This window comes from Manis javanica, chromosome X (assembly GCF_040802235.1).
Source record: "Manis javanica isolate MJ-LG chromosome X, MJ_LKY, whole genome shotgun sequence".
Lineage (NCBI taxonomy): Eukaryota > Metazoa > Chordata > Mammalia > Pholidota > Manidae > Manis > Manis javanica.
The window spans coordinates 5,722,145-5,750,109 of NC_133174.1; the positions used below are offsets into that span (position 1 = coordinate 5,722,145).

The 27,965-nt window shown below is 43.1% G+C and overlaps 1 protein-coding gene across 6 annotated transcripts in view; it reads right to left on the reverse strand.

Annotated features, from left to right (window-relative positions):
* Nucleotides 1–2,246: 2,246 nt before the first annotated feature.
* MID1 (midline 1) overlaps nucleotides 2,247–27,965 on the reverse strand; it is a 332,705-nt gene continuing 306,986 nt past the window's right edge. For all 6 annotated transcript variants that reach the window (XM_037013449.2, XM_037013448.2, XM_037013450.2 and 3 more), the window contains exons 7-10: nucleotides 24,519–24,662; nucleotides 13,312–13,473; nucleotides 9,999–10,206; nucleotides 2,247–4,950 (exon numbers count right to left, since the gene is read on the reverse strand). In XM_037013449.2, the coding sequence (XP_036869344.1) occupies nucleotides 4,602–4,950; nucleotides 9,999–10,206; nucleotides 13,312–13,473; nucleotides 24,519–24,662 (863 nt within the window). In that variant the 3' untranslated portion in view covers nucleotides 2,247–4,601. The remainder of the gene's footprint in view (nucleotides 4,951–9,998; nucleotides 10,207–13,311; nucleotides 13,474–24,518; nucleotides 24,663–27,965) is intronic.

A 27,965-nucleotide genomic window follows, 5' to 3' on the forward strand; every position in this document is an offset into this window, starting at 1 on the left:
GCGAAGGCCTGTGCCTGTAGCACTGGCTCCAAACCTGGCTGCACTTTAGAACCACTTCTGAAACAAGTACGGAGTGCTGGGCCACACTCCAGACCTTCTCATCCCCGATCTCAGGATGGGATCTGGGAATCAGCATTTGTAAAAAGGTGATTCTAATGCTCAGCTATGCCGTGTCACTGCATTACATCATGCTACCACTCAAGCACACTGCCTTGAAAATGCATTTCAGGCTCTAAGCGTATTTTTTATATGGGACGCAAAACTGGATAAAGCTCTCCACAGTGGGGGGCTTCACAAACTTTTGCTAGTATCACAAGCCCTGGAGGGCTCGTTAGAGCTCCAACGTCTGCGTCCCACCCCCGGAGACTCTGACAAGCAGGTCTGGGGTAGGGCTGGAGAGCTGGCGTTTCTAACAAGCTCACAGGTGCTGCTGAAGCCGCAGACCTGCGGCCACACTTGGCACAGCGCTGACTTAGGTCCCAAGGGCTTGCACCTCTACCGAGCAGATGTCAAGTCCTGTGAGTCATGGGATGGCGCTGGGGATACACTTAGACTGCCTGCTGGGACTGTTGAGACCACGCTGTGAAAACCCGCACTCCCTGCTCAAATCACTGTCTGCTCCTCTTCCAGCCCGTCTATGAGGCTGGAAATCAAGCCATTCCTGTACCAGAGCTCCACTCCTATACAAGTTTTCTTTTGTTGTTTTTAAATTACTCAGAGAATATTCTGAGTCTTGCAACTGTATTTTGAATGGAGAGAAGCGAGATAGTGCATGTGAGAAAGCTTCAGGCATAAAAGAAAGCGGACTGTATGTTGCAGAAGTACAAAAAGCCTGTAGAAGTTGAATAAATATTTGTAGAAATCATGAAGGCAAAACCACAAAATGATGAAAAGGCAACAGAGAGAGGCAGAAACAGAGGGCTTTGGAACCACAAAAATGACTTTATTTGGAACCAGAAAGCAACAGCAATGGTGAGAATAGTCTGGGTTGAGGGCTTGGCAGTGTGACTCAAGTACCGGGGACTGAATTTGTTCAGGTGAAAGGAGTGACATGGAGAGAAGTGGTTTTTCACTTCTGAACTAACCAAATCACAACTGGATCTCATGACACTTACCAGTGAATTCACATTTACACAGGCCTGGCTTGTTTTTCAGATTTCTGTAATGATTTTGTAAATAGTCTTTAAGTGAAGGAGCTGCTATAGTGAGTTTCGGTGTCACCTTTTCTTTTTGATATATCAGGCATTGAATCAATTATAAGTGAAAAAGATTGGTGAGAGTCTTGCTTTTTTTTTTTTAAAAAAAACCAAAGAACAAGAGTTTCTCAGCTGAGGCACTACTGATACTTTGGGCCAGATCATTCTCCGCCGTGAGGGGCTGTGCACTGCAGGACGGGGTGCAGGCTCCCTGGGCTGCGCCCACTGGATGCCAGCAGCACTTTCTCCCAAGCGGGGACAGCCAAAAATAACTCCAGACACGGCCAGACCGCCCCCTTGTCGAGAAGCACCATTTTGAAAACATCCTCTCACCCCCATCATCGTCTTTGTATCCTTTTTAACATTCTGTAAGGGTGGATCAGACTGCCGTCCCAACAGCCAAAGCACACGGGCGTGAGTCTCTGCAGGCACTGCAACGTGCCTGGGGCCAAGACGAATCACGCACTCACTGGAGGAGACTGGCTCGGGTCCTCGGCGAGCTCAGCGTCAGTGCTGTCAGTACCATAGTAAGGCGCCTGTTTGTCTTCGGCCTCTTCCTCTTCTCCAGCAGAAATCACCATCAATATTCATGGTCAGTTTTTGAGGTCATTTTCTTTCAAAGCTGGAAAGAACATCTTCACCCAGGCCCACTCCCATCTTAATCCATTTAGAGTCCTACTTGAATGGTCTGGTCGGCCGCTTCTGACACTGGACCCAGGTTTCTTCATTTATCTCCACCAGGAAGAGAGGTACCATGTTTCTGAGTCTGAGGACTGGCTGCATAATTTCTGAGGCCCGGTACCAAATGAAAAAAGGCAGGTCCCTTGTTCAAGAATTACTAAGAATTTCAAGACAGCGACAGCACCGTTCGTTATCTAGACCCACGACACTGGACCTGGTGGCCTTGGTTGGCGCTGTGTCGGTGTTTGTGGTATGAATCGCCACTGCCCCCTCTTTCTCCCCTGCATGGAAATGTTTCCTGTGAATCAAAGACCTCAGAAACGAAATACCGCAAGCCCAATCCTTTTAACAACTTCTTATACTGCAGCAAATGTTTATAGCATATATTTTTTAGACTTTCAAAAAAATCCACACGGAAATCTTTTCTAAATCATTACAGTCATGAAAACAAACACTGTGGCCTTTCACCATATACATACTTGCCTGTAAATACGACAACATGGAAATAGCAACTGCTCCTATGCACAGTTTTTAACTTAGTAAACAGACTTCCACAACAAAATGGTAACATAGTCCCTTTCATCCTTATAAAAATATCCAAAACATAACCAAATGGCTTGCAGTGAAAATCTGAGTAGTAATTCCTTTATATTGAAAAACATTATATTCATGGAAATAGTGTCCTCTTAAATGCTTTACATTTACATCATAAGGCAAACTGCAACATTTATGGGTACCTGGAGACCATGATTTAAAAAACTCAGAAGCTGAGTTTCAGACCCTTTATTTAAAACCTGTTAGTGTACAAAGTGCATTAAAATATCCATTATCCAGCTACTAAAAACAGTATGTAAAAATTACTGACACAACCCTTTCAGTTTATTCAAAGAAGGCAAACACACATCGTTTTTACTTGTAAAAAAAAAAAATCCCAGTACATTTCCAGAGAATGATTAATTTTTTCCCATTGAGGTGTCCATCTTTTAGATGTGAAATTGTCCTAAGAAGCTATCAAAATATTCATCTAGGTATAAATAATATAGTAAATATATAGACTCTGTTACGAAAAAGGTGAGCATCTGCCGAAGACGAGGACAGAAGCGCTTGGGCAGCCGCCCATGACATCCGGAACGGCGGCTCTACGGACAGATTTCAGAGAAACAACTGGCTGATTTGGCTAAAATCACTAAAAACGATGCCTAAAGTCCAGCCACCCGTTCAGTCACAATGGCCAGCCAGTAGCCCAGATAAACATTTTGGCAAATGAAATAGTTTACAGATGTCATGCCCTTCGTCCAGGCGGAACCAAGGCCAGTTTCCTGGTGCAGGTTTAAGGGCTGCCTAGGGAAACCCGAGTTCGAGGACGGCTCCAATGTGTCGGATCAGCACGCCAAGAAGCCCATCGGACATTTGATTAGCAGGTTCTAATTATTAGCAGGTTCTCAGGTGGGATTAATGTTTCGTTTTTTGTGTGTTTTTCGTGTTTTTTTGTGTTTTTTTTTGTTTTTTGTTTTTGTCTTATAACTATGTTAAACTATACTAGAATACAGAGGGACTTCTACATTTTTCAAGATGTGCTCTTTAGAATAACTTTTGAGGCACATACACAAGTGAATAATTCCTTATGCAACGTCCCTTGTCATTACCAATGCATAAATATTGTTTTTCGGTGACATATTTGGACGTGGTAGTGGCAGTCGGGGCTATGTGTCGATGTCCTGGAGAACAAAATCACACAAACGGTGCTGCCGTTTGGGACAGAAACTATTTCCTCAGCCCCAGCTATGAAAGAAAAGTGACTTGGGGGAGGGGGCAACAGGAAAGCTTTTAAATGTAGTCATGAAACTTCACAGGCAGAAAGAAACTATGAAAAGGAAGAATGAAATAGATTTAGATCACAAAACAGAATCCTACCTCTCATAAAACAGAACTCAGCCTGAATTTCCTTATAGTCAGCAGGACTCAAAGTACCTATTTCCAATTGCAGTGCCATTCTTAATGTTCTCCCAGAATCCTTAATCCTGGGAAAAGCCCGGCATTCTGCTCAAAAGGGCTTAGAACCTTGCTTTCCAACATCACCCCACAAGCCATCAGAGGGTAATTAAAGGGTTAGCCATGGCAGATTCCATGACCCAAAGTCAATTCTTTCATTCTCTCTTTTGCTCTCTGTTGTAGTAGATCCAATACAAGTTTTGGACACCACAGTTAAAACACTTCAAAATAAATCAGAGTAAGAAAGAAAGCCCATTCACTTCCCTACTAGGTTCAAAAATAGTTGTAGATTCTGCCTGCAGTGTCGAGGTGACAGGACTTAAGACAGGATCAGTATGAAGTATTATAGTGTAAGAGGGTGAATATAAAACTATAAAAGTTTTCTCAAGCCCACAGACTGTGATGAGATAAAGGTTGAAAAGAGCTGGTGAAGTTATGGGCCTCTTAATGTGCAAACCTAAATAATTCCTAAGAGTTGTAATCCCGGGTATGTTTCTTTTATAAATAATCTATAAATTTTCCTGTAAATACAAAAAAAATTTTTGAAGAAATTATTAAAGCCTGTACTTAATACAAAACACAGTAAAAGGGGAGGAATCGCCTGTTGAGTCCTATCTTAGCCAATTTCTGGACACTTTTTTGGCGAGATTTAATCACACTCTGGAAGCCTGTGCTTTTGGGGGCTACAACCCTTTTTATTCCCCAGAAAGCAGCTCCATGCGGCCAGGGGGCTCAGGGCAGCTGCTCTGTGCAGTCCAGATGGTCTGGGATCGGAAGGCCAGTTATAATGGTCAAACATTTGTTCCACACAGTGAAGGTGGGGCACACAGGCTGCGAGAATGTGATGTCAAAGGTGTAGAGGTGGATGGAGTTCAAAGCATCGTAGAAAGCGATGGAGCCGTTATCATAGTCCAGCAGGATGCCCACGCGCCGGAGGTGGGGGGCTGGCTCGATGGGGATCTCCTTGCTGTTGTGTCTCACCACCCAGTTATTGTGGCAGCGGCACAGCGCCCAAGAAGCAGAGTTCTTCCCAATCCACTCGTGCTTCGGGGCAGACTTGTAAGCGAGGCCAATGGCATACCTGTAGAAACGAAACAGCCACAAGAGAAACGCTGAGCTGCGCTGCGCGTGCGTGCCCACTCTGCTCCCTGGTACTCTGGGGTCGGGCACACGTGATCCTGTTCTGGCCCAGCGTGCTCCTCATCTTCCCGCCCAGACATACAGTGGACAGAAAGGGGCCACTCTATTTACCCACTTTCCTGTTTCTGGAAGAATTTGAACTTTGTGTCTTCCTGCCTTTTTTTTTCTTTAATGCTCATGAAGACACACACACGATGAGTTCTCTCGAGCAGCGCTGTCCAACAGAACTTTCTCCAAGGATTAAAATGTCCTGCTTTGTTTGATATGGTAGCCAAAAGCCACATGTGGCTATTGGCCCTGAATTGTGGCTGGTGAGACTAAGGAGTTGAACTTATTTAATTTTAGTTAAGTAAGATTGTTTAAGTAGCTGCATGTGGCCTATAGCTACCATACTGGACAGCACAGCCCTAGACATCTCCTTTTGACCTTTGAAATTTTCAACTGGCACCATGTCTGTCATTTTCCACAACCTGAGTGCATTTTGTAGAAAGCAAGCAGGGAGGGTGGTTTTCATGGAGGGGGACAAGATCCTTCCCATCTCTCAGCCTCACTTTTCTCATCTATAACACAGGCGCAGTGGCAGTCTCCATCTCAGAGGGCGATTTTTGAAGAGTAAAGGAAAGAATACATGTAAAACCCTGGGGCACAAGGCCTGGCCTGAGATATTCAGCAATGGTTATTTTATTATTTTTGCCCAGTAACGCCTTACTAGGAAGTACCAGAATCACAATTTGAACCTAGGGTGACTCAAAGGCCACAAACTTCAACAACGTTCTCGAATGCCTCTCAACAGAAATGGCGTAATTCACCACTGCCAAGAGCCCTTCTGATTAGAGCTCCTACACTGAAAAACACTCCCACTGTCTTTGAGAGATGGATATACTGGTTGTTCCAAATGTTCTCTCACTGCTCAAAAAAGAATTCTTTCTACCATGTTCTAGTAAGCTTCTTACTCTCTTTTCACCCCACTGAGGTATGCCTCTGAATATTTGTAATATTTCACAGTTATTAAGGTAAGCAAAACCCATCATTCTTAATAAAGAGTGAATAGTTCAGAGTTCAACTTTTAATATTCATAGCAGAAACCAGTCTACCTGGATATTGACATATGGACCTCACCCAATGCAGACAGGAAAACTTCACTGATCTTTGATAAGATCACACGTTGGATGTAAAATACAATCACTTTAAGAGTGGTGTGTTAAAAAAGCAAATGAATATAACATGAGATCACGGAACGTAAAGAGTCGGTGGAATTGCTAGTCCATTAAGCCCAGTGTGGTGGCCTGCCTGCTGGTAACTTGGCCTCCTCTCTTCCGTCTCCTAAATCCTGCTCTGCACCATGGGGAGCGTCTGGGGGTGGCATTTTCCAGAATCCCCTTGCCAGTAGGAGGCTGGGACAGGTTCTGCCATTGTGACACCCTTGCACAAGATCCAGAAGCTCTGCGGACAGGGGAACTGGTCTTTTCCAGATGCAGAGATGGGGTTTACGGCAGCTCCCGGAGGAAGTCCTGGGAATACTTGCCTCTGGGCTGCGGGCACCCACAGCTGTGGTGGCTGTGTGGGCTGCAGCGGAGGCTCCCTGACCTGGGCTCCCAGCCCTTTCAGGCTCCAGGAAGCCTCTGGGTCCCCTCCTCCTCAGAGTGCCTAGACCGACTTCTGTTTCTCTGCTGGACCCTACCTACCTGAGACACTTTGGGAAGGTTTCCATTTTTGCAATTCTAAGTATTTCCCCAAAGATGCTCTCTGTGCTCTGGCAGACACCAGGTCCACTTTTCAGAGAATTGGGAACCTGCACCTGCATCCCAAAATAGCCCCGGGTCTCCACGTGTCCTTGCTCCTGCGGGACGCCACTTTGAGTTTTTACTAAAGAACACCGACGTTTATTTCCCGTTTGAACTTTAACTGAACCCCTTCTGAAGTAGCTATGGCAAGTATGACTGACTTCATTTAGCAAGTGGGAAAACACAGAGAAAGGTTAAAATGAGAGCGAAATCTAGAATCTCGACCCCACCCCTTGACTTCTGGCCCTGTAATCTTCATGTGAACCCACACTTAGTTAACACCATTTCATAGAAAACCAAGTGTGCATTATCAGCACTAGAGAGTAAAAAAATAACTATGTGGATAGTCCAATAAGCAAAGGGAAATACCATTATAGTATCATTAATCTGTAAAACTATGTACATTGTTTCCATTGAGCTTGAAAGGTGCTGGCAGAAGGTAATGTTCCATTAAGTTATTTGGTGAGATGCAGAGAATTCAAAACATATAGAAATGATGTTTCTCAGAGCAGTGTTAACATGTCCTATTGTGAGGATCATAACATACATGTGAATTTCAAGTCAGGGCTATATTTCATGAGAAAATATATGTGTCATTAGCTGCTGCAAATCAAGGCAGTGCAGGCACTTGATAGAGGGGTCACTCCTTCTTTGCTGACAGTTACCAAGAAATGTTAAACTACTTTCTACATAAGAATTTTCTGAAGTTGACACAATCAGGTTTGTAAAGACCCAAAGTGTAGCAATTAATTGCAGAATTTTTTCCCCCCTCATGAGTTGGTTTTGACATCTGGATGGTGTTTTCAAGGTAATGCTGATCTGTGTTTATAAAACTGAAGTGGTCTGGTAGGATTTCCCACACCATTCATCAATGGGAATGAGATCATAATGATCAGGTATCATTTATCATGAATAATTATTAATGGGGTTATAATTATTTAGACACTGGATTCCATCCCAGGTTAATACAGTACGTTAATTAACTAGAAATGTTTGCTCTTTTGCACCTGCAAAAATTCATTGTCTTTTCCTTTGGGCTTTTCTCTTGTGCCAGTGCAGCTGAAAAACTGTAAATGCTGCTCTGGACCAGAGCTGAGGATTTGTTCTCCATCCTCCAGCAGGACGTTCAAACAGAGAAAGGTTCTGGGCAAAGAGAATCGTGAGGATCACAGTAGAAGAAAACCTACCTGCTTGGCTGATACAGGTACCACTGTTGGGAGGCATGAGACACCCAACCTGATGAGTTTACTTCTCAGATGTCAGTTGACCTGTACCAACACTATAAGGCACTTAGACACAATGCATTACTTGCATAGATTTGAACTGAAAGGGTTTTTTAAATAAATAAGAAGGGTTTTAATTAGCATCCTTCTCTCAAAAATAACACTGTTACAATACTCATCATCTTCAGGTTATACACTTTTGAGTGGGGTTTTTTTTCAAGCAATGATTAAACTATCACTCATGAAGTATATCACTGTAAGGCCCAAAAAGTAATTATAAGATTTCAAAAATACAGAATGGTGGTTATAAGCAGAGATTGACAAACCTTAACCCACTAGGCCAAAGCTGGTCACCTGCTTGCTTTTATAAATGAAGCTTTACTGGTGCACGGCCATGCCCATTCATGGGTGTAGGGACTACAGCTACTTCCCCACTACAGCAGGAGAAGGAAGTAGTTATGACAAAAATCATCTGGCCTACAAAACTGGAAGCAGAGGCTCTCTGACCCTACACAGACAATGGTTAAGAGCTTGGACCACAGCTGCAGACTTCCCACCCCTGCCCCCTATGAGCTTTGTCACCTTGTGACCTTAGGCACATACCTCATTCATTCATCTGTAAAATGGGATCCAAGCACCTACCTTTGTGGGGCTGTTAGGATGAATACATGAGTTAACATCTGTAAAATGCTTAGAACAGTGCCTGGAACATAGTGCCAGATGAGGGCTGGTTAAATAAAAGTAGAATGGCTCCCTTTCTGAGCAAGGGCAAACAGGTATTGGTGAGATAGCCAGCAGTCAGGGGTACCATTGGTGGCTGTGGTATAAGCGAGGTCAGCTTTGTGAGGTTAACTTGGCAAAGTTAACTAACTCCAGTGTAGAGTGCACCCTGACCGTCACCCTTACGCCTAGAGGAGTCAGCGGGCTAACGTCACTGCGCTGGGCTGGCTCTAACAGACCTTTTGAAATGATTGCCAACCTGTCGTCACTGCTTCACCCCCAGCCTTCAGCCCTCGGCTTTGCACTAACTGGCCCAGTCTACAATCACAAAACGTACACGGCAACAGAAATGACTTTTTTTAAATGATGAAGAGTAGTGTTTGGGAACAGGAATTGGCAAATACTTTCTGTAAAGGGCCAGAGAGTGAATATTTTTGGCTTGGTAGACCGTAAGGATTCTATCTTAAATACTTAAATCTGTGTGGTCAAATCAGCCACAGATTTCCACCATGTGGAAAAGAATGGACATGGCCGTGTTCCCATAAAACTTTATTTACAAAATCAGGAAGCGGGTTAGGTTTGGCCCAAGGGCTATCATCTGCTGACCTGTGTTTTAAGGTATGAAGGAGCAGTCTTAGCATATTAGCTCTCCCAGGGACCAGGAATCTATCATCTTAGCTGCAATTCTCACCATGGATTAAAAAATGGACAGACTTAGGACTTTTCTTATTGGCTAAATGGTAGATTAGATGATTGTTTGGCAAATATTCATTCCCTCTTCTCACCTCCAAGGGAGGAATATACCTCCCTGTATCACTGGCTTTGGGCTTGGCCTTGGCCACTGGCCTTGGCCAATGGGAACTTACTAGATATGATGCAAGCAGAGGCTGGAATGTGCTTGCACAGTTGGGCTTATACTCTTGAGCTCCTTGAGAAGGACATGGCCTGGGTAGCCCGCATGCCCAAAGAGGATGGATACCTAGATCCAACTGATAGTTTAAAGCAAGGCCCAGCTGAGATTAGCCTTGATCATCTAACCCCCAGATATAGGTGCTAGGGATCAATAAATAGTAAATGATTATTGTTGTAAGCCAGTTATTTTTGGGGCATTTGTTTATGCAGCATTAGAGTAGCAACATCTGACTGATAAAGCTTTTCTACATATTATTCTTCAAGATGGACCCTGGTATGGGTTGATACTCTGATGAACTACATGAGACATGCATTTTTATAACTGGAGAACAAAAGATGTAATTGCCTACCATGTGCTTCCACTTATGACCACTTCCCAGTAATGCCGGCCACTATCAATGAACACATTTCCAGCTACGCCATAGCTCCCTTGGCTGGTGAAGCGTTCAGGAGTGTGACTCTTTTTGGACGATGACTCATCACGTTCTACTGTCAAGTTATCGTGGGACACCTTTAACTTCCGATGTGCAGATTTAGGGTCCAGTTTAAATGGTTGGCCTAGAAACAAGTTTATAAAACAAAAAGAGGACGAGATAAAGGACTGTTCATTTTAACATGACCAATAATATATTTTCAGAATCACATTAAAAAAGCACAAATAGTGAAGACGAACATGTCCCTGCCTTCACGAGCTCCCATTCTGTCGGTCACACGACAGGGAGGCAGAGGTGCTGTGCTACCTATGTAATGACAGCAGGGGTGAGGAGCAAACAGCACATGCGCTAAGAGCTCTCTGCACGGACGCCAGCCGATGCAAGCGGTGCGGGTACATCCTAGCTGAACGGCATCCCCGAAGAGAAGAGAAAAGGAAGGCTTCATTTCCAACCATTTCATGTTCAATCCAGCATAAAATGTGTTTGTGCTCAAACAAATCAAGAGTTGAGATTGTAACGTACAGAACATTGTAAAAGCTCATTATTCTGAGATAGCTGAAAATTAAAACATTAAGCTTATGAGCTTCAAATCACTATAAAATTGTGTTTTTCAGCTCACAAGATCATGGAAAAATGTGACTGTTAATACCTAGGTCTTCTACTCCTGCGTTTATTTATGTACATAATAAAGCCCTTTCTATTTCATTATTCACATTGGTGTTTTGAAAATTGAACCATTATAAAATCTTGGCAGAAATTACACGTGAACATCTTGTCATGGCTGTTACTTCTTTGAGAATCCAACGCTGGCTTGGAGGGCTGCCTGTCATTCAGCACCATATCAGGTACAAGGCATTTAAAGTCAGGAAATGACTTACAACCTAATGCAAACATCATAGTGTCCAGATGCAGCCCCTGGTGCAGCTGGTAGGCCCACTCTTACACAATCTCAGGAAAAGGTTTGGTAAACTTGACTGTGGCTATACATAATGCTGGCTGAGAAACTGACGCACTGAGCAGGGGGCAGCATGTGATGTCACATGCTGGTAGGCCAAAGGAGTTACACAAGCTGCTTTGATATAAACACACACCAGCGCCTCTAAAATCCTTTCTTTTAGATGAGGGACCAGCACACGTTTTGTGCAAGGGGCATGATAGTAAATATTTTCAGCGATGCTGGCCATGTGGTCTCTTCTGTGGCTATTTAACTGTGCTACTTTAGCATGGAAGCAGCCAAAGACAATAGGTAAATGGTTAGGTATGGCTGTGTGCCAGTAAAAGTTTATTTTCAAAAAAACAGGCAGCCAAATTTGGCCCACGGGCTGTAGTCTAACCAGTGCTAGATTTCTGTCCATATCAGAGAAAAACTTAAAGGAGGAGCTGAGCAAATCCTCAAGTGACGAGCAGGGAGTGAGTCTCTCAGAGGCTCTAAAAGACCTATTGGATTATGTGTATAGTTGAAATTTTGGCTGGTCTTAGGAAAAAAAATCATGTCCTCAGGAATGATCACATCAGAACTATTAGGGATAAAGTATGAACTAAGACAGGAATATAAAGATAATTTTGCTTAAAATGTTTCAATTTTTAAAGGTGGAAGGTAGAATATATGTAAAAATTACTGGACACAGATGGGTGGATTTGGAAGAAATTCCCCAAAGGCACCCATCATTGAAAATGAAGGCCATATTCTGCTAGCCCTTCTTCCAGAGAGGAGTATTAGCATGTTATGGCCATCAGCAAGATGGGCCTCACAATGGTGAGATGCACCCTGCTTGCCCAAGCTCATTTCCTCAGCTACACACGCACGGAGCAGGAGCGTGCCAGCTGAGGAAGGCCGGGCCCCTGCGGCCTCACAGAGCAAATTCCATCTGTGCCTCAGATGTGTTTCTCAAATAAACCATCACCTACTCTGCCCAAGTTCAAGGCTTTTGCTTCAAGAAGGACAAATTAGTTCAAGGAACAAATTGATCATTTACTTCACTGCAGAATTTAACTCATTGTAACATTTGTACACACGGGAGTTTGGTAAACTACAGCCCACAGGCCAAATCCAGCCTATTGCCTGTGCTTGTCAATAAAATTTTATTGAAACATGGCCTTGCCCATTCACTTGGGTTATCTATGACTGCTTTTGCATTACAAGGCAGAGTTGAGTAACTGCAACGCACATTACAGAAAAGTCTGCCAACCCCTTGTCTATTCTTGAAAACATCTGATCAATAGCTATAATGCTAGAAATAGAAGATGACATTATCTATCTCTATGGAGTGAATAAACCATCTTTAGTAAAAGTGATGAGGCACAAATACTGATGTGTCAAAGATGTATTCTACAGAATTAACCTCAGTATATGTGTTCACTCATTTCCCTCCCCCCCATTTAACCCCTCAAAATATTTCCTTTTTTACCCAGAGAAACACTGAGAGGAGAGATCAGCTTAATGTTTAAGAATATGTATCTTCAACACATACATCTGGAGTAAAATAAAGTTACTTGACTTACAATCAAGGACTTGGTTTAAATGAGAGCTCCTCTTAAAAAGTAGTTAATTATTCCTGTTAACTGGCAGGCAACCCTGTGCATGGTGCCATCCTGGCACACTCTAACTTGCTTTCTCTTGGGAGGTCTTAGGCAAAGAAATACTGTGTTCTGTGACAGTTTGTAGACCAAAAGACGTAAGGAAAGGAGAGAAAAGGGCAGAGACAGAGGGAGACCACAGAGTTACGAGATGCACAAATAGGGCAGATCTTTCTTTGCCATGGGGGGGCGGTCCTGGGTATTATGGGACACGTCCCATTATTCCCCACCACTAGACACCAACCAGTGGCCTCCACCCCAGCTGTGAGAACCGGAAATGTCTCCTGATGCCACTCTATGTCCCTCAGAGGGGCAGAATCACCTCTGATGGAGAGCCCCAGACCTAGATATGCAGCTGGAGTGAAAGACAGCATTCCTGCACACAGTGTTACTAACGTGCTCCTCTGCTAGGGAACGATGCCACCTGCCATTCACCGAGCCCCAGCTGTGTGTCAGGCCTTTAAGGGGTGGAGTCGGTTTTGGAATGCAGAGGTCTCCGCTACAAAACCCAATACTCCGCACTGGCTCTTCACTTGCTTTTTGAGGCTGCCAGTGATGCCTGGGACAGAGGAAAAGGAAAGGGCAGGGGAATGGAGGCACTGGAAGGCTGGCAGATGACAGACGACACTTCTGCTGAGCAGACAGCACTTACTGTTTGTCTTCAACTTGCCAGGCTCACTGCTGCGGCTGCCCGCCTGGTTGATGGCCTTGACAACGAAGATGTACTTAGTGCCGCTCTGCAGACCATGGACCGTGTAGTGGTTCTGCTTGATGTTGGGCACAATCATCCAGCTGTCCGCTGAGTTACACAGACCTGCAAAGCCAACCAGACATGGTGCAAGTCTCTGGCATAAGCACAGGGCAATGTTTGCGTAATGTCAAGGTTGCATAATGTTAGGTTATTTGACCTGTAAGTAGAGTGTTTTGTCACTTCTCTGGGAGACCACCAATAAACTCGAGTGCTCAGTGTCCCACCTATGGTACGAAGTCAACCTACATTTATTAGTATATATTCCTACTGTTGCTCTAGATGGAAAAATCATTTAAAATGATTGTATTGCAAAATCTGTTCCGTACGAATAGGAACAGCAAAGATGGTTCTGCCCCGGACCCTGCACACAGTGTATGTGCTCAGTGTGTGGCTAGGAGCTGTGGGATGAAAAGAGAGCATGAGCCCTCACCCTGCAGCCTCACCTCTCCTCTCACTTGGATGATCATGAACTTTTGGACCTCATCGATTCTGAGACTCACAGATGGTGAGGAGAGACCCAAGTCACGTATGAGACTTGGCTAACGCAGAGGCAGGAGATTGCATCGTGGCCTCTAATTCTTCACCCTGCCCTGGCTCCAGGCCCAAGTGTCTCTGCAGTCACTCCCTTTAAAGAAATGGGATGTAGTCCCTCAGCACATAGCTTTGGCTTAACACATGCCACTTGCTTTGGCCAATAGGATGAGGCTGAAGTGTAACATGCCAGTTGCAAGAGCAGGTATCAGGCGGCCTTGAGAGTTCCCATTGCCCCCTTGTGCCTCTGCCACTGCCCCACGAGAACATTCCCCAGGGAGTCTGCTTGGCCCAGTGTGAGGAGACACACAGGCAGCGGCCTCATTGCCCAGCCAAAGTGAGGGAGGTCGGCAGAGACTGGCCGATTCAACCCAGCTTCTGACGGGGGTGCTAGGAGAAAGACCACCGGGGTCATGCCCAGCATCAGTGTGGCCGCAGTTAACTGATCAAGAGACCTGTGCCTGAGAGAACCCTGGGGCGGTGGCGCCTACGGGCAGCTGACGGCCCAGCGTGGAGCCGAGAAAAGGCCACCAGGCTGGCTTCAGAGCGCAGTGGGGTTGCCGCCTGCTGCACTCGGCAGGGTGTGGGCTGCAGAGCAGGCTGAGGATTTACAGTGCTTGGAAGCAGGCGTTGGAAAAAGGAAGCGCATTTTGTTTTGCAGCTGGCTGATGCTGAAAACATCCCTTTGGTAGTGGGCCTGACTCTCCTCTTCCCTCGCCTCTCATCAATCTCTACTCTGAGAGAATTCTCCCCCAGTCCCCTGGTGTCAGGCTGTCAGGAAGTTTCCTGACTCTGGCGAGTTTCCTTCACCAGTTCTCGGTGGAGAGCTGGGCCCCTGCACTTCCTGAGGGATTCTGAACTCGCCTCCCCGCCTTTCCTTCCAGTGCATTTGCAAGTCAAGGCTTAGTTCCTTTGATCTCGGGCAACTTGTACCTTCCCATACTCCAGAGGGGCAGTCCCTTCACCTTTCTTTGCTCTCACCTCTTTGAGAATCTAATAAAACATTTCTGCAGAAAGAAGCTCACAAATGGATATCCATACCAACTCACAAACATTTGCAAAGTATTTCAAGATATTCACGGCTCCATGACATCTGTCTTTGAATCCTACCACACTCTTTCCAACTACTGACGTTAGCATTGTTCATGGTAGTCCCACAGTTGAGAAGAGCTTACAAGTATTTTGTCAATTGTGAAAGTTCGCCTCCTCATATGATGTGTACCTTGGGTGCAGAGTATTTTCAGGCACACTCCAGTCTTCAGAAAACCCAACCAAGGAAACCAACAAAAGATAGATGTATCTTTGACCTTGTGATTTTTCTACTACCTCTTTTCATTCCCCCCCGTGAACATTTCAGCAGGAGGACTGCCAGATTGGACGAAGCCAGCCTCAAGGAAATAACGTGAGAGCCGCAGAAGGTGTCGAGTGCCTGCGCGGCCATGTTTGGAGATGTCTGGTGCCACTCCGGCATGTCCCACCCCACACTTCCCCGACTCTTAGGCCTCTGTGCTCCCACCACTTCAAACTTGTGTAAGACCCTGGGAAATACCCACAGAGAGTTTCGCAGCAGGGACTCTTCCTCCTCCATCGCCCTTTTGCACTTTGTCACCCTACTTTCTGTTTTTTCCTCACTGTTCCTTGAGCACAGCTGTAATAACCTCAATACTTGCAGACAGTGCCACAGTCGAAGAGTGGATTTTGGTCCAACCAGAGAAGGGTCATTTTGAACTCATGAGGTCTGGGCCCCAAGAAGCCAGTAACTCACTTTAGATATTTAACACTAACATTACAATGGGAATAAAACAAAACCCAATGAGCTTTTCCATTGCCTAGGATAATCCACTCATATTCCTAGACCTTTGTCAACAGCAGTCAGGAGCGAATGAAAACAGGAACAGCATTCATAGAATCCAATGAGAATCCTATCAATGTCACCGCCTTTATACCGTTCCTGTTTAATTGCCTGTGTTACAGTAAAATGCCTATTGTGGTCAAAGAGAGCAAATGTAAAAATGTTTCCATAAATTTCACATCACTGTACAACCCCAAAAGCTGGGTTTAATGTGGTGGGGGAAGACTTTCAGCAACATCATAAAGCAGATGTCTGCAACTTCCACAAACTGCAACTTGCCCTACAATCCGAAGTCTTAACCCAACAAAAAAGATTTGATGTTTCATAAACCTTTTCCAAACACAAAAGGGACCCTGACTATCCTGATTCTTTTATAGAGGTCACTGATTTTTTTCCTCAAATATTAAAAGAACGAAATGTTTATGGAGTAGTAAAATTTGATTGGGTAGCTTTCACTGGGACAATCTGCTCTCATGAATACTATTACTGTTAGGCTTACCTTTATATTATTATTGCCATGGTAATAATTGAAAAGTTGATTAAAAATGCCCAGAAAGCAACACTGGCCATTTTCTTTTGGGGGCTGGAGTAAGCGGGGTGCCTCTGAGCACACCATCATCGCACAGCTAGTGCTGGTCCTGCGCCAGCACCACTTAACTTCTTGCACACGGCACCAAGCTCCAGACTTGACTGCCTCGTGATACCCCACTGTGTCGGGCCCGTTGACCAGGTTTTATTTGTCTCTTTATGAAACACCTGTATAACCATCCTGACTGAAACGTCACTTGTCTCCAAATTCTTTTTCCATCATCTTTGAGGGTATTCCAATTTGAAGTATTAGAACTACAATGGAACTTGGAAGATACTTAAGTTTATAATGGAACTTAACTGAATTTTTTGATTTTGTACATTTTCCCCTCACTCACAATGGGTCCGATGCATTTCCCTGCATAAGGCTGTAGTAACTGAGGGGGTCCAATCACTATAAGATCCTCAGTACATTTGGGATTACAGACCTTTATACAGCAATTGCCATCTCGCAGTAAAACATAATATATATTATGCAACATGGACATCCTTTGGAGAGGCTGCACACCAGCTTCTAACGCCCTTTGTCTCTCCAAACAGACTGGACAAAAGTGAACACTTTTTTTCCTTCTCTGTAAAAATAGTGGATGTTTAATAACTTTCAGGAATGTTTTCAAAATGACTAAAATAAATTAAATACAGATAACGACTTTGCCATGAAGGCTTGAAGAAACACATCTTTTGACTTTTGCTAATAATAATAAAAGGCTGTGGTAAGAGGCCCCAATTTAAAATTTGAAATGATGCTTTTAAAGTAGTTTTGGAAAAAACATGGAAAACATTGTAAAGTGAAACACTTATCTATTTATTAATAAGCAATTCATTAACATCAGTAGTCATGTTAATGAAAATGAAAAATAAAAAGCTAATAATGTCATTAATTTTGCATTTGAATGTGTGAATTTGAATAGTGAGAGCCTTTTTATAAGAATAGAGAGCTCCATAGATGTTATCGAATTCTCCTTCACTGAAGTCAGTTGAGGACAATTAAGTAGAATTTATGATGACAAGTGAAGAAAGCATGACCAGGACAGTAAAAAATTTCCTAGTGACATGAGGAGGAGCTGTAGCCAGTTTTTGAGCATAATGACTACTAATTTTCAGTAGACTTTTACTGTTAGATCTTGTCATTCAATATAACATCTGCAAAGGATATTCCTCCAAATGGGATGGAGGGCAGATGGACAAAGAACACTCAAGGAAGGCCTTTCAAGTGAAGATTGTGTAAAATGCCATCATGGAGATGATCGTGGCAAATTTCACAACAAACCTTTATCATATGATGAAAAAGACCAGCTTCTTAAAAAGAAATGCAGTGGTAGGTGAGTATAGTTGGTTTTTGTAAGAATAGTAACTTTGAATACTTCTATGCTAACACTGTGGCAAACACAGAATTAAGATCTTTACTTTTATTACCTTGACCACCTGAAATTAAAACATTACCTCTTCTTACTGATGAGGAAACAGATTCAGAGGACATGAAATCATCTGCCCTGAATTATAAAGCTTGTGGGGCCCAAAGCTGGGATCCAAATCCACGTCTCCCTCAGTTACTACAAATGTGTAACAGAAGAAGAAAATAATTTGAGGATGTTTGTATCTCATTGACCTTTTGATCTTGATTTACTCTTTCATTGTTGCGATTTGATCCCTTAGGTGTCAGGACTTCCCTACATTGGTTTAATGGACATTCAAGTCACAAACAAATCCTGATGCTAACAAGCTGATGGGAGCACCCCAGTTAGACATGCGCCTCCAGCTTCACTGTTTGCCATCGAGCCTGGGAGAACAGGCCTTTTCGGTGTCTGTGCGTTAAATAAAGAACGTCTGTAATCTTCATTAAGCCATCTGCATTTATTTTCTTGTCACAACTGCTTTTGGAACAAAACGCCTTCCCTGGCATCACCCAGCATAAAGCTCTGGGTTCAGTAGTGTTGCTATTATTGGCTTTCTATGGGCATGGCATTTTCTCATCTATTCCATTTATATGTCTTGTTCTGGTATTATTTTCTATGCCAACAACATGGAAGTCAAGTTAGTTAGTCACAGTTTAGCCACCTGGAAAACCCTAAGTTTCAAGCAATAGACATCTTCATTTTGGGGATGGAGTGAAGCACTGGTATTGAGCTGGGGTTCTAGAGCAGACTGCGTCGGCTTATTCCTTACTCCATGCAGTGTCCGTGCCCTTTGTCACATCACCTGGAAGGCCCTCGCACTCGGACTCCAGGCTCGTCCTTGGGACTAGCTTCGGCCAGTGGCATGTCAGTTAACATGACAAAGACTTGTTTAGGGGCTTGAAAAACACGTGTGCACTTGAGCCTGCCTTTACGCCTTCACGTCTGCAGTCACCAAGTGAGCATCCCTGAGCCGAACTGCAGGAGATAGTTGCAGTCCAGTCAAGTCACCCACGACCAGCCTCACCTGCGAAGGAGCCTATCCCAAATCAGCAGGACTTCCTGGCTGACCTCCAGCTGATTCTAGATACATGAACAATACATGTTCATTGTTATATGCTCCTTGGGTTCTGTGGTTACTGGCTACTGGGCAAAAACCAACTAATACAGGGCCCATCAGTCCAGGCTCACGATAATTGAAGAAATTTCAGGGGACATAACCATCTGCAGCTGACGTGCCTTTGGTTGGCCCCCATGATTCCCACTCCATGCTGTTCACGACTTTGTGTGATCCTTTCTCCTTGAGTATAGGCAGCACCTGTGACCTGCTTCTAAGCAACAGACTATGGCCAAGGACAAAGGTCCTATCATCATTATAGCCCCTGTGATATTCCACTGTATGTCAAAGGTGAAGGGAGCCTGCAAATAGAATTAAGGTCTCTAATTGGCTGACTTCAAGTTAATCAGATTATTCTGAGTAGGTCTGACCTAACCAGGTGAGAGACTTGCAGCCACAGAGACACAGCCTCTCTCGCCTCTGCTGGCCTTGGAGAAGCAAGCTTCCACGAACTCCACAGCTATAATGAAATATATTCTGACAACAACCTGAGGGACCTAGGAAGTGAATTTTCCTTGACTGGGCCTCCAGATGAGAATGTAGCCCAGCCAACACCTTGACTTCAGCCTATGAAACCCTAAGAAGAGGGACCCAGTTAAACTGTGCCCAGAATCCTGCTCTAAATGTTTATTTTTCTAGTTACACTATTCATTCAACAGATGTTGCTTCTATCAATCCATTGTGTGTTTTCAGAGAACCTTCTCTGTTTTTTGAGTCTGACACAATGCTTATCAATCCCAGTTCACTTTTTGCAATAAATCATGCCTCTATGTCTTTTATTTTTAAAGGTATTATTGATATACAATCATATGAAGGTTTCACATGAGCAACATTGTGGTTACAACATTCACCCTTATTATCAAGTCCCCCCTACACCCCAGTGCAGTCACTGTCCATCAGCACAGTAAGATGCCAGAGTCACTACGTGCCTTCTCTGTGCTATACTGCCTTCCCTGTCACTCACCAACATTATGTGTTCTCATCATAATGCCCCTTAATCCCCTTCTCCTTCTTCCCTCTGGTAACCACTAGTCCCTTCTTGGGTTCTGTGAGTCTGCTGCTGTTTTATTCCTTCATTTTTGCTTTATTCTTACACTTCACAGATGAGTGAAATCATTTGGTACTTGTCTTTCTCTGCCTGGCTTATTTCACTGAGCATAATATCCTCTAGCTCCATCCATGTTGTTGCAAATGGTAGGATTTGTTTTCTTCTTATGGCTGAATAATATTCCGTTGTGTATATGTACCACATCTTCTTTGTCCATTCATCTACTGATGGACACTTAGGTTGCTTCCATTTCTTGGCTGTTGTAAATAGTGCTGCGATAAACATAGGGGTGCGTATGTCTTTTTCAAACTAGACTCCTGCATTCTTAGGGTAAATTCCTAGGAGTGGGATTCCTGGGTCAAATGGTATTTCTATTTTGAGTTTTCTGAGGAACCTCCATACTGCTTTCCACAATGGTTGAATTATTTTACATTCCCACCAGCAGTGTAGGAGGGTTCCCCTTTCTCCACATTCTGGCCAGCATTTGTTGTTCCTAGTCTTTTCTATGTTGGCCATCCTAGCTGGTGTGAGGTGATATCTCACTGTGGTTTTAATTTGTATTTTCCTGATGATTAGTGATGTGGAGCATCTTTTCATGTGCCTGTTGGCCATCTGAATTTCTTCTTTGGAGGGGTGTCTGTTTAGATCTTCCATCCATTTTTTAATCCAGTTATTTGCTTTTTGGGTGTTGAGGCGTGTGAGCTCTTTGTATATTTTGGATGTTAACCCCTTATTGGATAAGTCATTTACAAATATATTCTCTCATACTGTAGGATACCTTTTTGTTCTACTGATGGTGTCCTTTGCTGTACACAAGCTTTTTAGTTTGATGTAGTCCCATGTGTTCATTTTTGCTTTTGTTTCCCTTGCCTGAGGAGATGTGTTCAGAAAAAAGTTGCTCATGTTTATGTTCAAGAGATTTTTGCCTATGTTTTCTTCTAAGAGTTTTATTGTTTCATGGCTTACATTCAGGTCTTTGATCCATTTTGAGTTTACTTTTGTGCATGGAGTTAGACAAAAATCCAATTTCATTCTCTTACATGTAGCTGTCCAGTTTTGCCAACACCATTTGTTGAAGAGGCTGTCATTTCCCCAGTGTATATCAATGGCTCCTTTACTATATATTAATTGGCCATATATGTGGGTTTATATCTGGGCTCTCTAGTCTGTTCCATTGATCTATGGTCTGTTCTTGTGCCAGCACCAAATTGTTTTGATTACTGTTCATGCCTCTATTTCTATCTGTTCTTTTCAGACCTTCATGCTCTCCTTCTCTCTGATTTCCTTGAAATATCTGACCAGCTTTTGAATTTTATCTTCTTCATGTGAATGTTTGATACAATATCTGGTTCGGTTTACTCAACATGCTAGAAATATTTATCCCATAGCATTGAGGAAGTAATTCCTTAAGTGAAGACAAAAAGAAATTCATCATACTTGCTTCTTTTTGTTGTGTTTTCCCTTCCATGCTGCACAGTACAGTGCTGTGTGGGTGGGTCAGTGTGTTCAGTTATGTTCTCAGTATTTAGAATGTAATCATGTAGATGCTATTTGTTTACCTTGCTTTAAATCAGGTTTTTTCAACTTTGGCACTACTGACATTTCAGGTCACATCATTCTTTGTTGTGTGGGGAGGCAGGGGGATGTTCCTGCGCACCGTGGGACATTTCCCATCATCCCTGGTGTTTACCAACTGGATGCCAGTAGCACCTTCTCCCCTGGGTTCTCAGAACCAAAAATGTCTGCAGATATTGCAAGAAGTATTGCTTTAAATGAAGGAGTGCCTACTAAGTATGATATTAGTGATTATAGAGTACTTTGTATTCCAGTTTATGGTGAAGCATAATTCAGGTTTGAAGTTCTTACAGACCTTAATTCTGTGTTAAGTTTAAGATATACGTATCCTAGATCAGTGAAACATAAGCTCATGCAGCTGGAAAAATTCATTTAAAAATTCTTATGTCACCTCTCTGAAAGGCAATTTGGCAATGTTAGTCAAAATTAAAATGCAAATAATCTTTATCCTAGCAATTCCATCTCAAGAGATTATTTTATAGACATAATTCCCCTGGTGTGAAAGGATAGTCAAGGATATTCACACCAAGGCATTATGTATTAGGGCAAAAGATCAGAAACTAAATATACATGAATAGAAGATGAGATAAATAAGTTAGAGTACATCCTTACAATAGTACACTACGCTCTCTTAAAAAGGAACGAAGCACTTCTTTATTTGTGCTGAAATAGAATAGTCTCTTAGATATAATATTTAGTGAAAAAAGCAAGGTGGAGAACCGTGGCTGGCATATGTATGGCTATCTTTTGTGTCCCTAGAGAGAGAGAGAGAGAGTGTGTGTATCCCTGTTTAGAAATAGACATCTCAAGAAAGATCCATGAGAAACGAAACTGGTGCAGTGCGCAACTCTGGACCCTGGGTGACTGGTATACTGAAAAATACTCAATTTTCACTGTGTACATTTTACATATTATTATACAGTCTTCATGCATTACTTACTAAAAAGAAAGATTTTAGAGAATTAGTATTTCTTCATGATCTGTAGCAGGGTATGTAGAACTGGGGATGAGGAATGTTACCAGAAGAATCCAAAATCCTAAAGAAGAGTGAAATCATGCCTAACCATTGCTGTCCTCATGCTTCTCAAAAAAAAGAAGCAGGCCCAAGGAAGCACTTTAAACAGCTGAGGACGGTAATGGGAAAAGGGGCCAGAGGCAGAGGGATCTGTCTGGAATCACCTTCTCCTTCTCCTCTCTGATGCCCCCACGACTCCCTACAGTTCCCCTTGTATACGCCTCTGCTCAGCGCTCTCCTCCACAGGGTGGCCAGAATTGGCTTCTAATCGTACACCTGATGGCACTGCTGCTCCGCACGGCTCCCAATGCCAACACAGTGTGGCCTGGGTTGCCCTCTGTGCTCCAGCTCTTTACCATGGGTTGGGTGAAGGGACTGGTAATTAAGAACATGTGCTTTCTGGAAACACACCTATATGGGGTTTGAGTCCTGCTCCTATTTCTCTACTTCATTTCTCACTGTCTCCTCCTCCCTCACCTCTCCAGCCATCTCCCAACACGCCTGACCATTTTATGTCTCTATAGTTTTTCTTATGACAACGTAGCTGTCTGGGATCCCCTTGACTTGCTGATATGTACCCGCTCCCTTTCAAGACTTAACTGAACCATCACCTTCCCCAGGACGTCTTTGCTGCACCCACCTTTCTGCCCTCTCTACATTTCCTACCTACCCAGGCAGCTTGCCACAACTACTCTCAGCATTTCATGATTTTTCCCCTTTCACTCCAAAATTACACATTCTTGGAAAATGGTGAGATGTTAACAAAAGCTTCAAGGCAAGCCAGTTAGGGAGTTGGTCAGAGAGTCAGAGAGCTGAGGAGGGGAAGCTGGGAAAGGGGGATGTAAGGAAGGTCAAGGGAGCCATTTTCCATATGGGGCATTGATACTTCAGTCACTCAGAAGCGGCGGGCCTTTCTGCATCACTCTTTTAATTAATCCTAAATATAATTCCTATTTTCAGCATCCCATGCCTTGGAATTACTTGTGCTAGGAAAGAACAGTGTAGCTAAGAGAGAAAAAGTTGATACAATGGAAGCACATGCACTTGATAAGGATTCGTTCAAAACATTTCTTTGTTGAGAAGTGACTGTTAGTCTATTGTACTTTGACATACTCTGTTTTTATTTGCTCAAGAAGTTTCAAACTTGCTCCCCTAAAAAACCATATCTCCTGGTTCTTTGCCATGTACTCAACTCAGTTTAAGTAAGTGCACAGATTGAGGAGTGCCTCCTCTGCTGTCAGCTCTGGGGCCAGCTACTGCTGCTGTCTGACATCACCACATTGTCTCTGATACCAAGTATCTCACGCACCCCAGTGAGGGGCAGGCCTCTGTGTTTCAAGTAAGGTCTGAAATTCCTTCCAGGTGGGGCCAATTCTTGTCATTTCAAATGATGGCCCCGCTCTCCTCCCAAAGGCACCAGGTATTTGACATTCTTTGACTATTCCTTCTACTAAATCCTTTTTAAAAAATTGTGAAATAACTCTCAGAAGAGTACATAAAACTGAATGCATAATGACAAAACCCTGTAACCCCCACCCAGAGAGTTCTGTTAACCCTATAATCTCCATGTTTTCTTCCCAGTGATGTCCCTTCTCTCCCATCCCAGAGGTAACTACCATCCTGACTTTTATTTACACCTATGCATGCATCTCTAAACTAAGTAGCTTATTTTTATATTTAAGCTGGAAATGTATAAATGAACTCATACTGCATATATTCTTTTGTTTCTTGCGTTTTTGTCTAAATATGTTTACGAGATTTATCCATGTGGTTAGCCTAGAGATCATTAATTTTCATCACTCTTCGGCTAGTTATTTTTACTAGCAGAGTACAAGTGAGTGCTATCATCTTGGTTATGAAAGACAGCCAATAAACATTGCATGTGTTCTTTCCTTCCTTGCCTTCCCTTGATGTTTACATTTAGAAATATCATCAATCTGAAAACGGTCACCACACACAGCAATCAGTAGGGTGTGCGTGATACTCACTGACGACATTGGCTTGTCCGGTGAATATGGTGTACTGGAGCTCGTAGGAAACCACGCTGAATTCATCGTCAGAGCTCCAGTGAACGGTGATGGTGTCGTAGGAAGCTGTGCAGAGCTCTTCTCTAATTGTGGGAGGGTTGGGAGCTGTGGGGATCAAGAATCAGACACTGATGGAATACATTTCAGAGATGTTTGACAGTCAAAGCAGGCCTTTCTAGTAGGTCCATCTAAGTAGTCAGTATGGACTTAACTATTTATCATGGAAGCATGTTTAGGAGCTTAAGCAAGCAGTACTCTTTTACCACGAAAGTAAACATGTCAAAAAGTAAACAAGATGAACTTTTGTAATTTCATCTACCTTGGGGGAAGTGACCACTAACTTTTTCGGTAAGGGGCTATATGGTAAATATTATAGGCTTTGTGGGCCATACAGTCTGTGGTACAGCTGCTCAGCTCTACCTTTATTCCATGGGGGGCCACAGGCAATTCGTGCTTGAATGAACACGACGAGGTTCCAGTAAAACTTAATTTACAAAAACAGGTGAAGGCTATGAGCTGAAGTTTGCCAATCTGAGCTATGTGATGCCACACACTGTATTTACGTACCCAAATATACTGTTGTTGGGACAATAGTGTTTATTATTCTATAACAACTCAGCAAAATAATTTGTTTGTTTCTTTCACTAGATATCTTGATGGCTTATATGAAAAAAAGCTTATTAGCATGGCCCTATTTTCTTCTCATTTTTCAATTAATAGGTGATATTTCAAAGTTAAGAAGACCATTATTAACAATCAGTCATATCTAAGAAGTACATTTTCCTTCCCCAAAGAAAACATGATTCCTTGGCATTTGGGTAACTTTATCACTTGAGAAGGCTGCTGTTTTATGTCTTGAACACAGTCTAGAGTAGAGAAGTCTACAGTCTACCAAAACAATGATCTTAAGTTGACTTAAAATCTACTGGATTAATTTCAGTAACTGGTTTTATGGAAAGAATTTGTGAGCAAGAAAAAGACTAGGCAGTGAGTGTTTTGAACTGGCAATAATATTTTAGAGCAGGGGTGGGCAAAGTATGGCTATGAGCCACATCTGGCCCACTGCCTATTTTTGTAAATAAAGTTTTATTGGAACACTGCCAGACTCATTCATTTATGTACTGTTTATAGCTGCTTTTGTGCAACAACTGAGTTGAGCAGTTGGGACTATATATCCTGCAAAGTCTAAAATATTTACCATTTGGCCCTTTAGAGTCAAAGTTTATTGACCCCTGGTTTGGAGAGGCAATCCAGCCCTTTTCTTCTTCTCTTCTGTACACCAGAAGCTAACTTCAAAGGGAGAAACTTCTACATTTGACAGATTAGTAGCAACCTTTGCTTATACTATGACAGAGTTCATTCCTGCTCTAAACTTTGATCAGGATCAATGAATCTGAAACAAGCCCAAAGAGGGAAGAAAGTTTATGAAAGTGGTAAATTTAAAATTGATTGTCTTACTATTCTTCACTTTACCACCTGGAGATAGACCCAGTACAACTATTGTACGAAGCAAGTAAGTTTTATGTCTGCTGTATAAAGTCAATTATCTAACTTTGTCTATTGGTTATTCAATTCCAGAAACATACTGAGCACCTGCATGTGGCTGGCAAGCATGAAGTAGTGCATACCGAGCCCTTAAAGCATTCCTTCTGGAGTATGTATTTATACATCTGTCTCCTGAGATATCCACATGCCAGATTTAATGTCACGTGCTGTGACTTGGGGGTGCATGAATCAGTGACACCAATCAGGGGATGCATTATGTGGGGGAGACCCAGCTGCATCGTAAAACATCGTAAAAAAAAATGCTTATAATTATCTGTGTGGTCCCTGTTAGTGTGGGATCACCCTCCACAGATCAGCAGAGAAATACATATTCTCCCATAATTTCAATAGTTCACTGAATTATTTCTTCATCAAGCATTATAGGAAGATTTTGTTCTTTCTGTATTTAGTATATGATTAAATATAAAGTAAACTTATGTTCAAACTAGGCTAGTAGCTGTGAGACACACGGCAGCAGCTATAATCAGAGAGGAAATGTCGCCTCTCTGGGCTAGTAACTTGACATACCACTTAGAGGCATGTCACAGGAAAAAAAAATCTTGTTTTCACAGCCAGGCAGGCTAACCCTGTTTTGATTTTAAACCCAATGGGTTTGTCCTGAAAAGTCAATACCCAATTGACTGTAAATGAGTATGCTGCCAATTTCAATATTCAGGGAATTGATACCCGAACTGTTATTTTCTTGCCTTTTTCATAAACATGACACAAGAAATGGTGGGCTAATACTCCACAGGCACCTCGTTTCCTGCTTACAAATGTCTGATAAACTATTTGGACTTGGCAATATCAGCCAAGCATCGCATGTTATGGCCAGGATTGATGTTATGTCTAGAAATGGGCCAAATTTGTATGTGAGGTTGACAGCCAAGACGGCCTACGAGCAGGTACCCCATATGGTCTTTGGTTTGGCATAAACAGCCATCGGGATGATCTATGGTAAGCATGTTACCAGTTGGTGCCAACGACTTTCATAATTTCCCCTTAATCAGCACTCTGGCAGTCACGTGGAAGTACGTGCCCATGCATGTGTACCCACTGAAATCCTAGGAAACGAGTATTGGGAAACGGGGAGCACACGTTCTTGTCAACAAGACACTGATTTTGTGCAGAATGGCTGTGCGCCCAGCTGCACAGCTCTTCGGTCTTCTCTGCCCGTAGGCATGAGCTTCTGACACAGATCTGGCCACATGACACAAGGGGAAGTTTGCCAGATGAGTCTTCTGAGCAAGCTTTTTGGTTTCTTGGGAAACAAAGACAAACCTGGCTGACACAGGTTTGGTCATCATTTCCCCTCTGCCCCTCTCTTTCTGTTTATTAGTTGAGCAAAATGCTTGGAGGTGCTGTAGACATGTTGGGATCACATAGCAAAAAAGCAACACAAGGAAGACGGCAGAGCAGGAAAAGAGAAAGAGCCTGGGGTCTGAGGTCATCACTGAACCTTTGCCCAGCCCTGGGTCACATCCCTCTGTTCCCGTTTCTGTGATATGACCACTCTTTAAGGGGTTTAGTTACTGCTAGTTGGATTTTCTGAGGTTGCAACCATACTCATTTCCAAATGTCAGAAGACAAAATGAGATTTTTAACAGGATGCCATGATAACAACCTCTTAGCCAGAGGAAGTCTAGACCAGCGCAAACTAATATAGTAGCCACAAGCTACGTGTGGCTCTTTAAATTTCAAGTACATTTAGTTAAAGTTAAATAGAAGGAAAAAGTCACAAGTTACATTTCAAGTTTTCAACTGCCCCCTAAGGCTAGCAGCTACCATCTTGGACAGTGCAGACACAGAATGTTTCTATCATTGTAGAAAGTTCTATGGGCTAGTATTATTTTAATAAGTCTC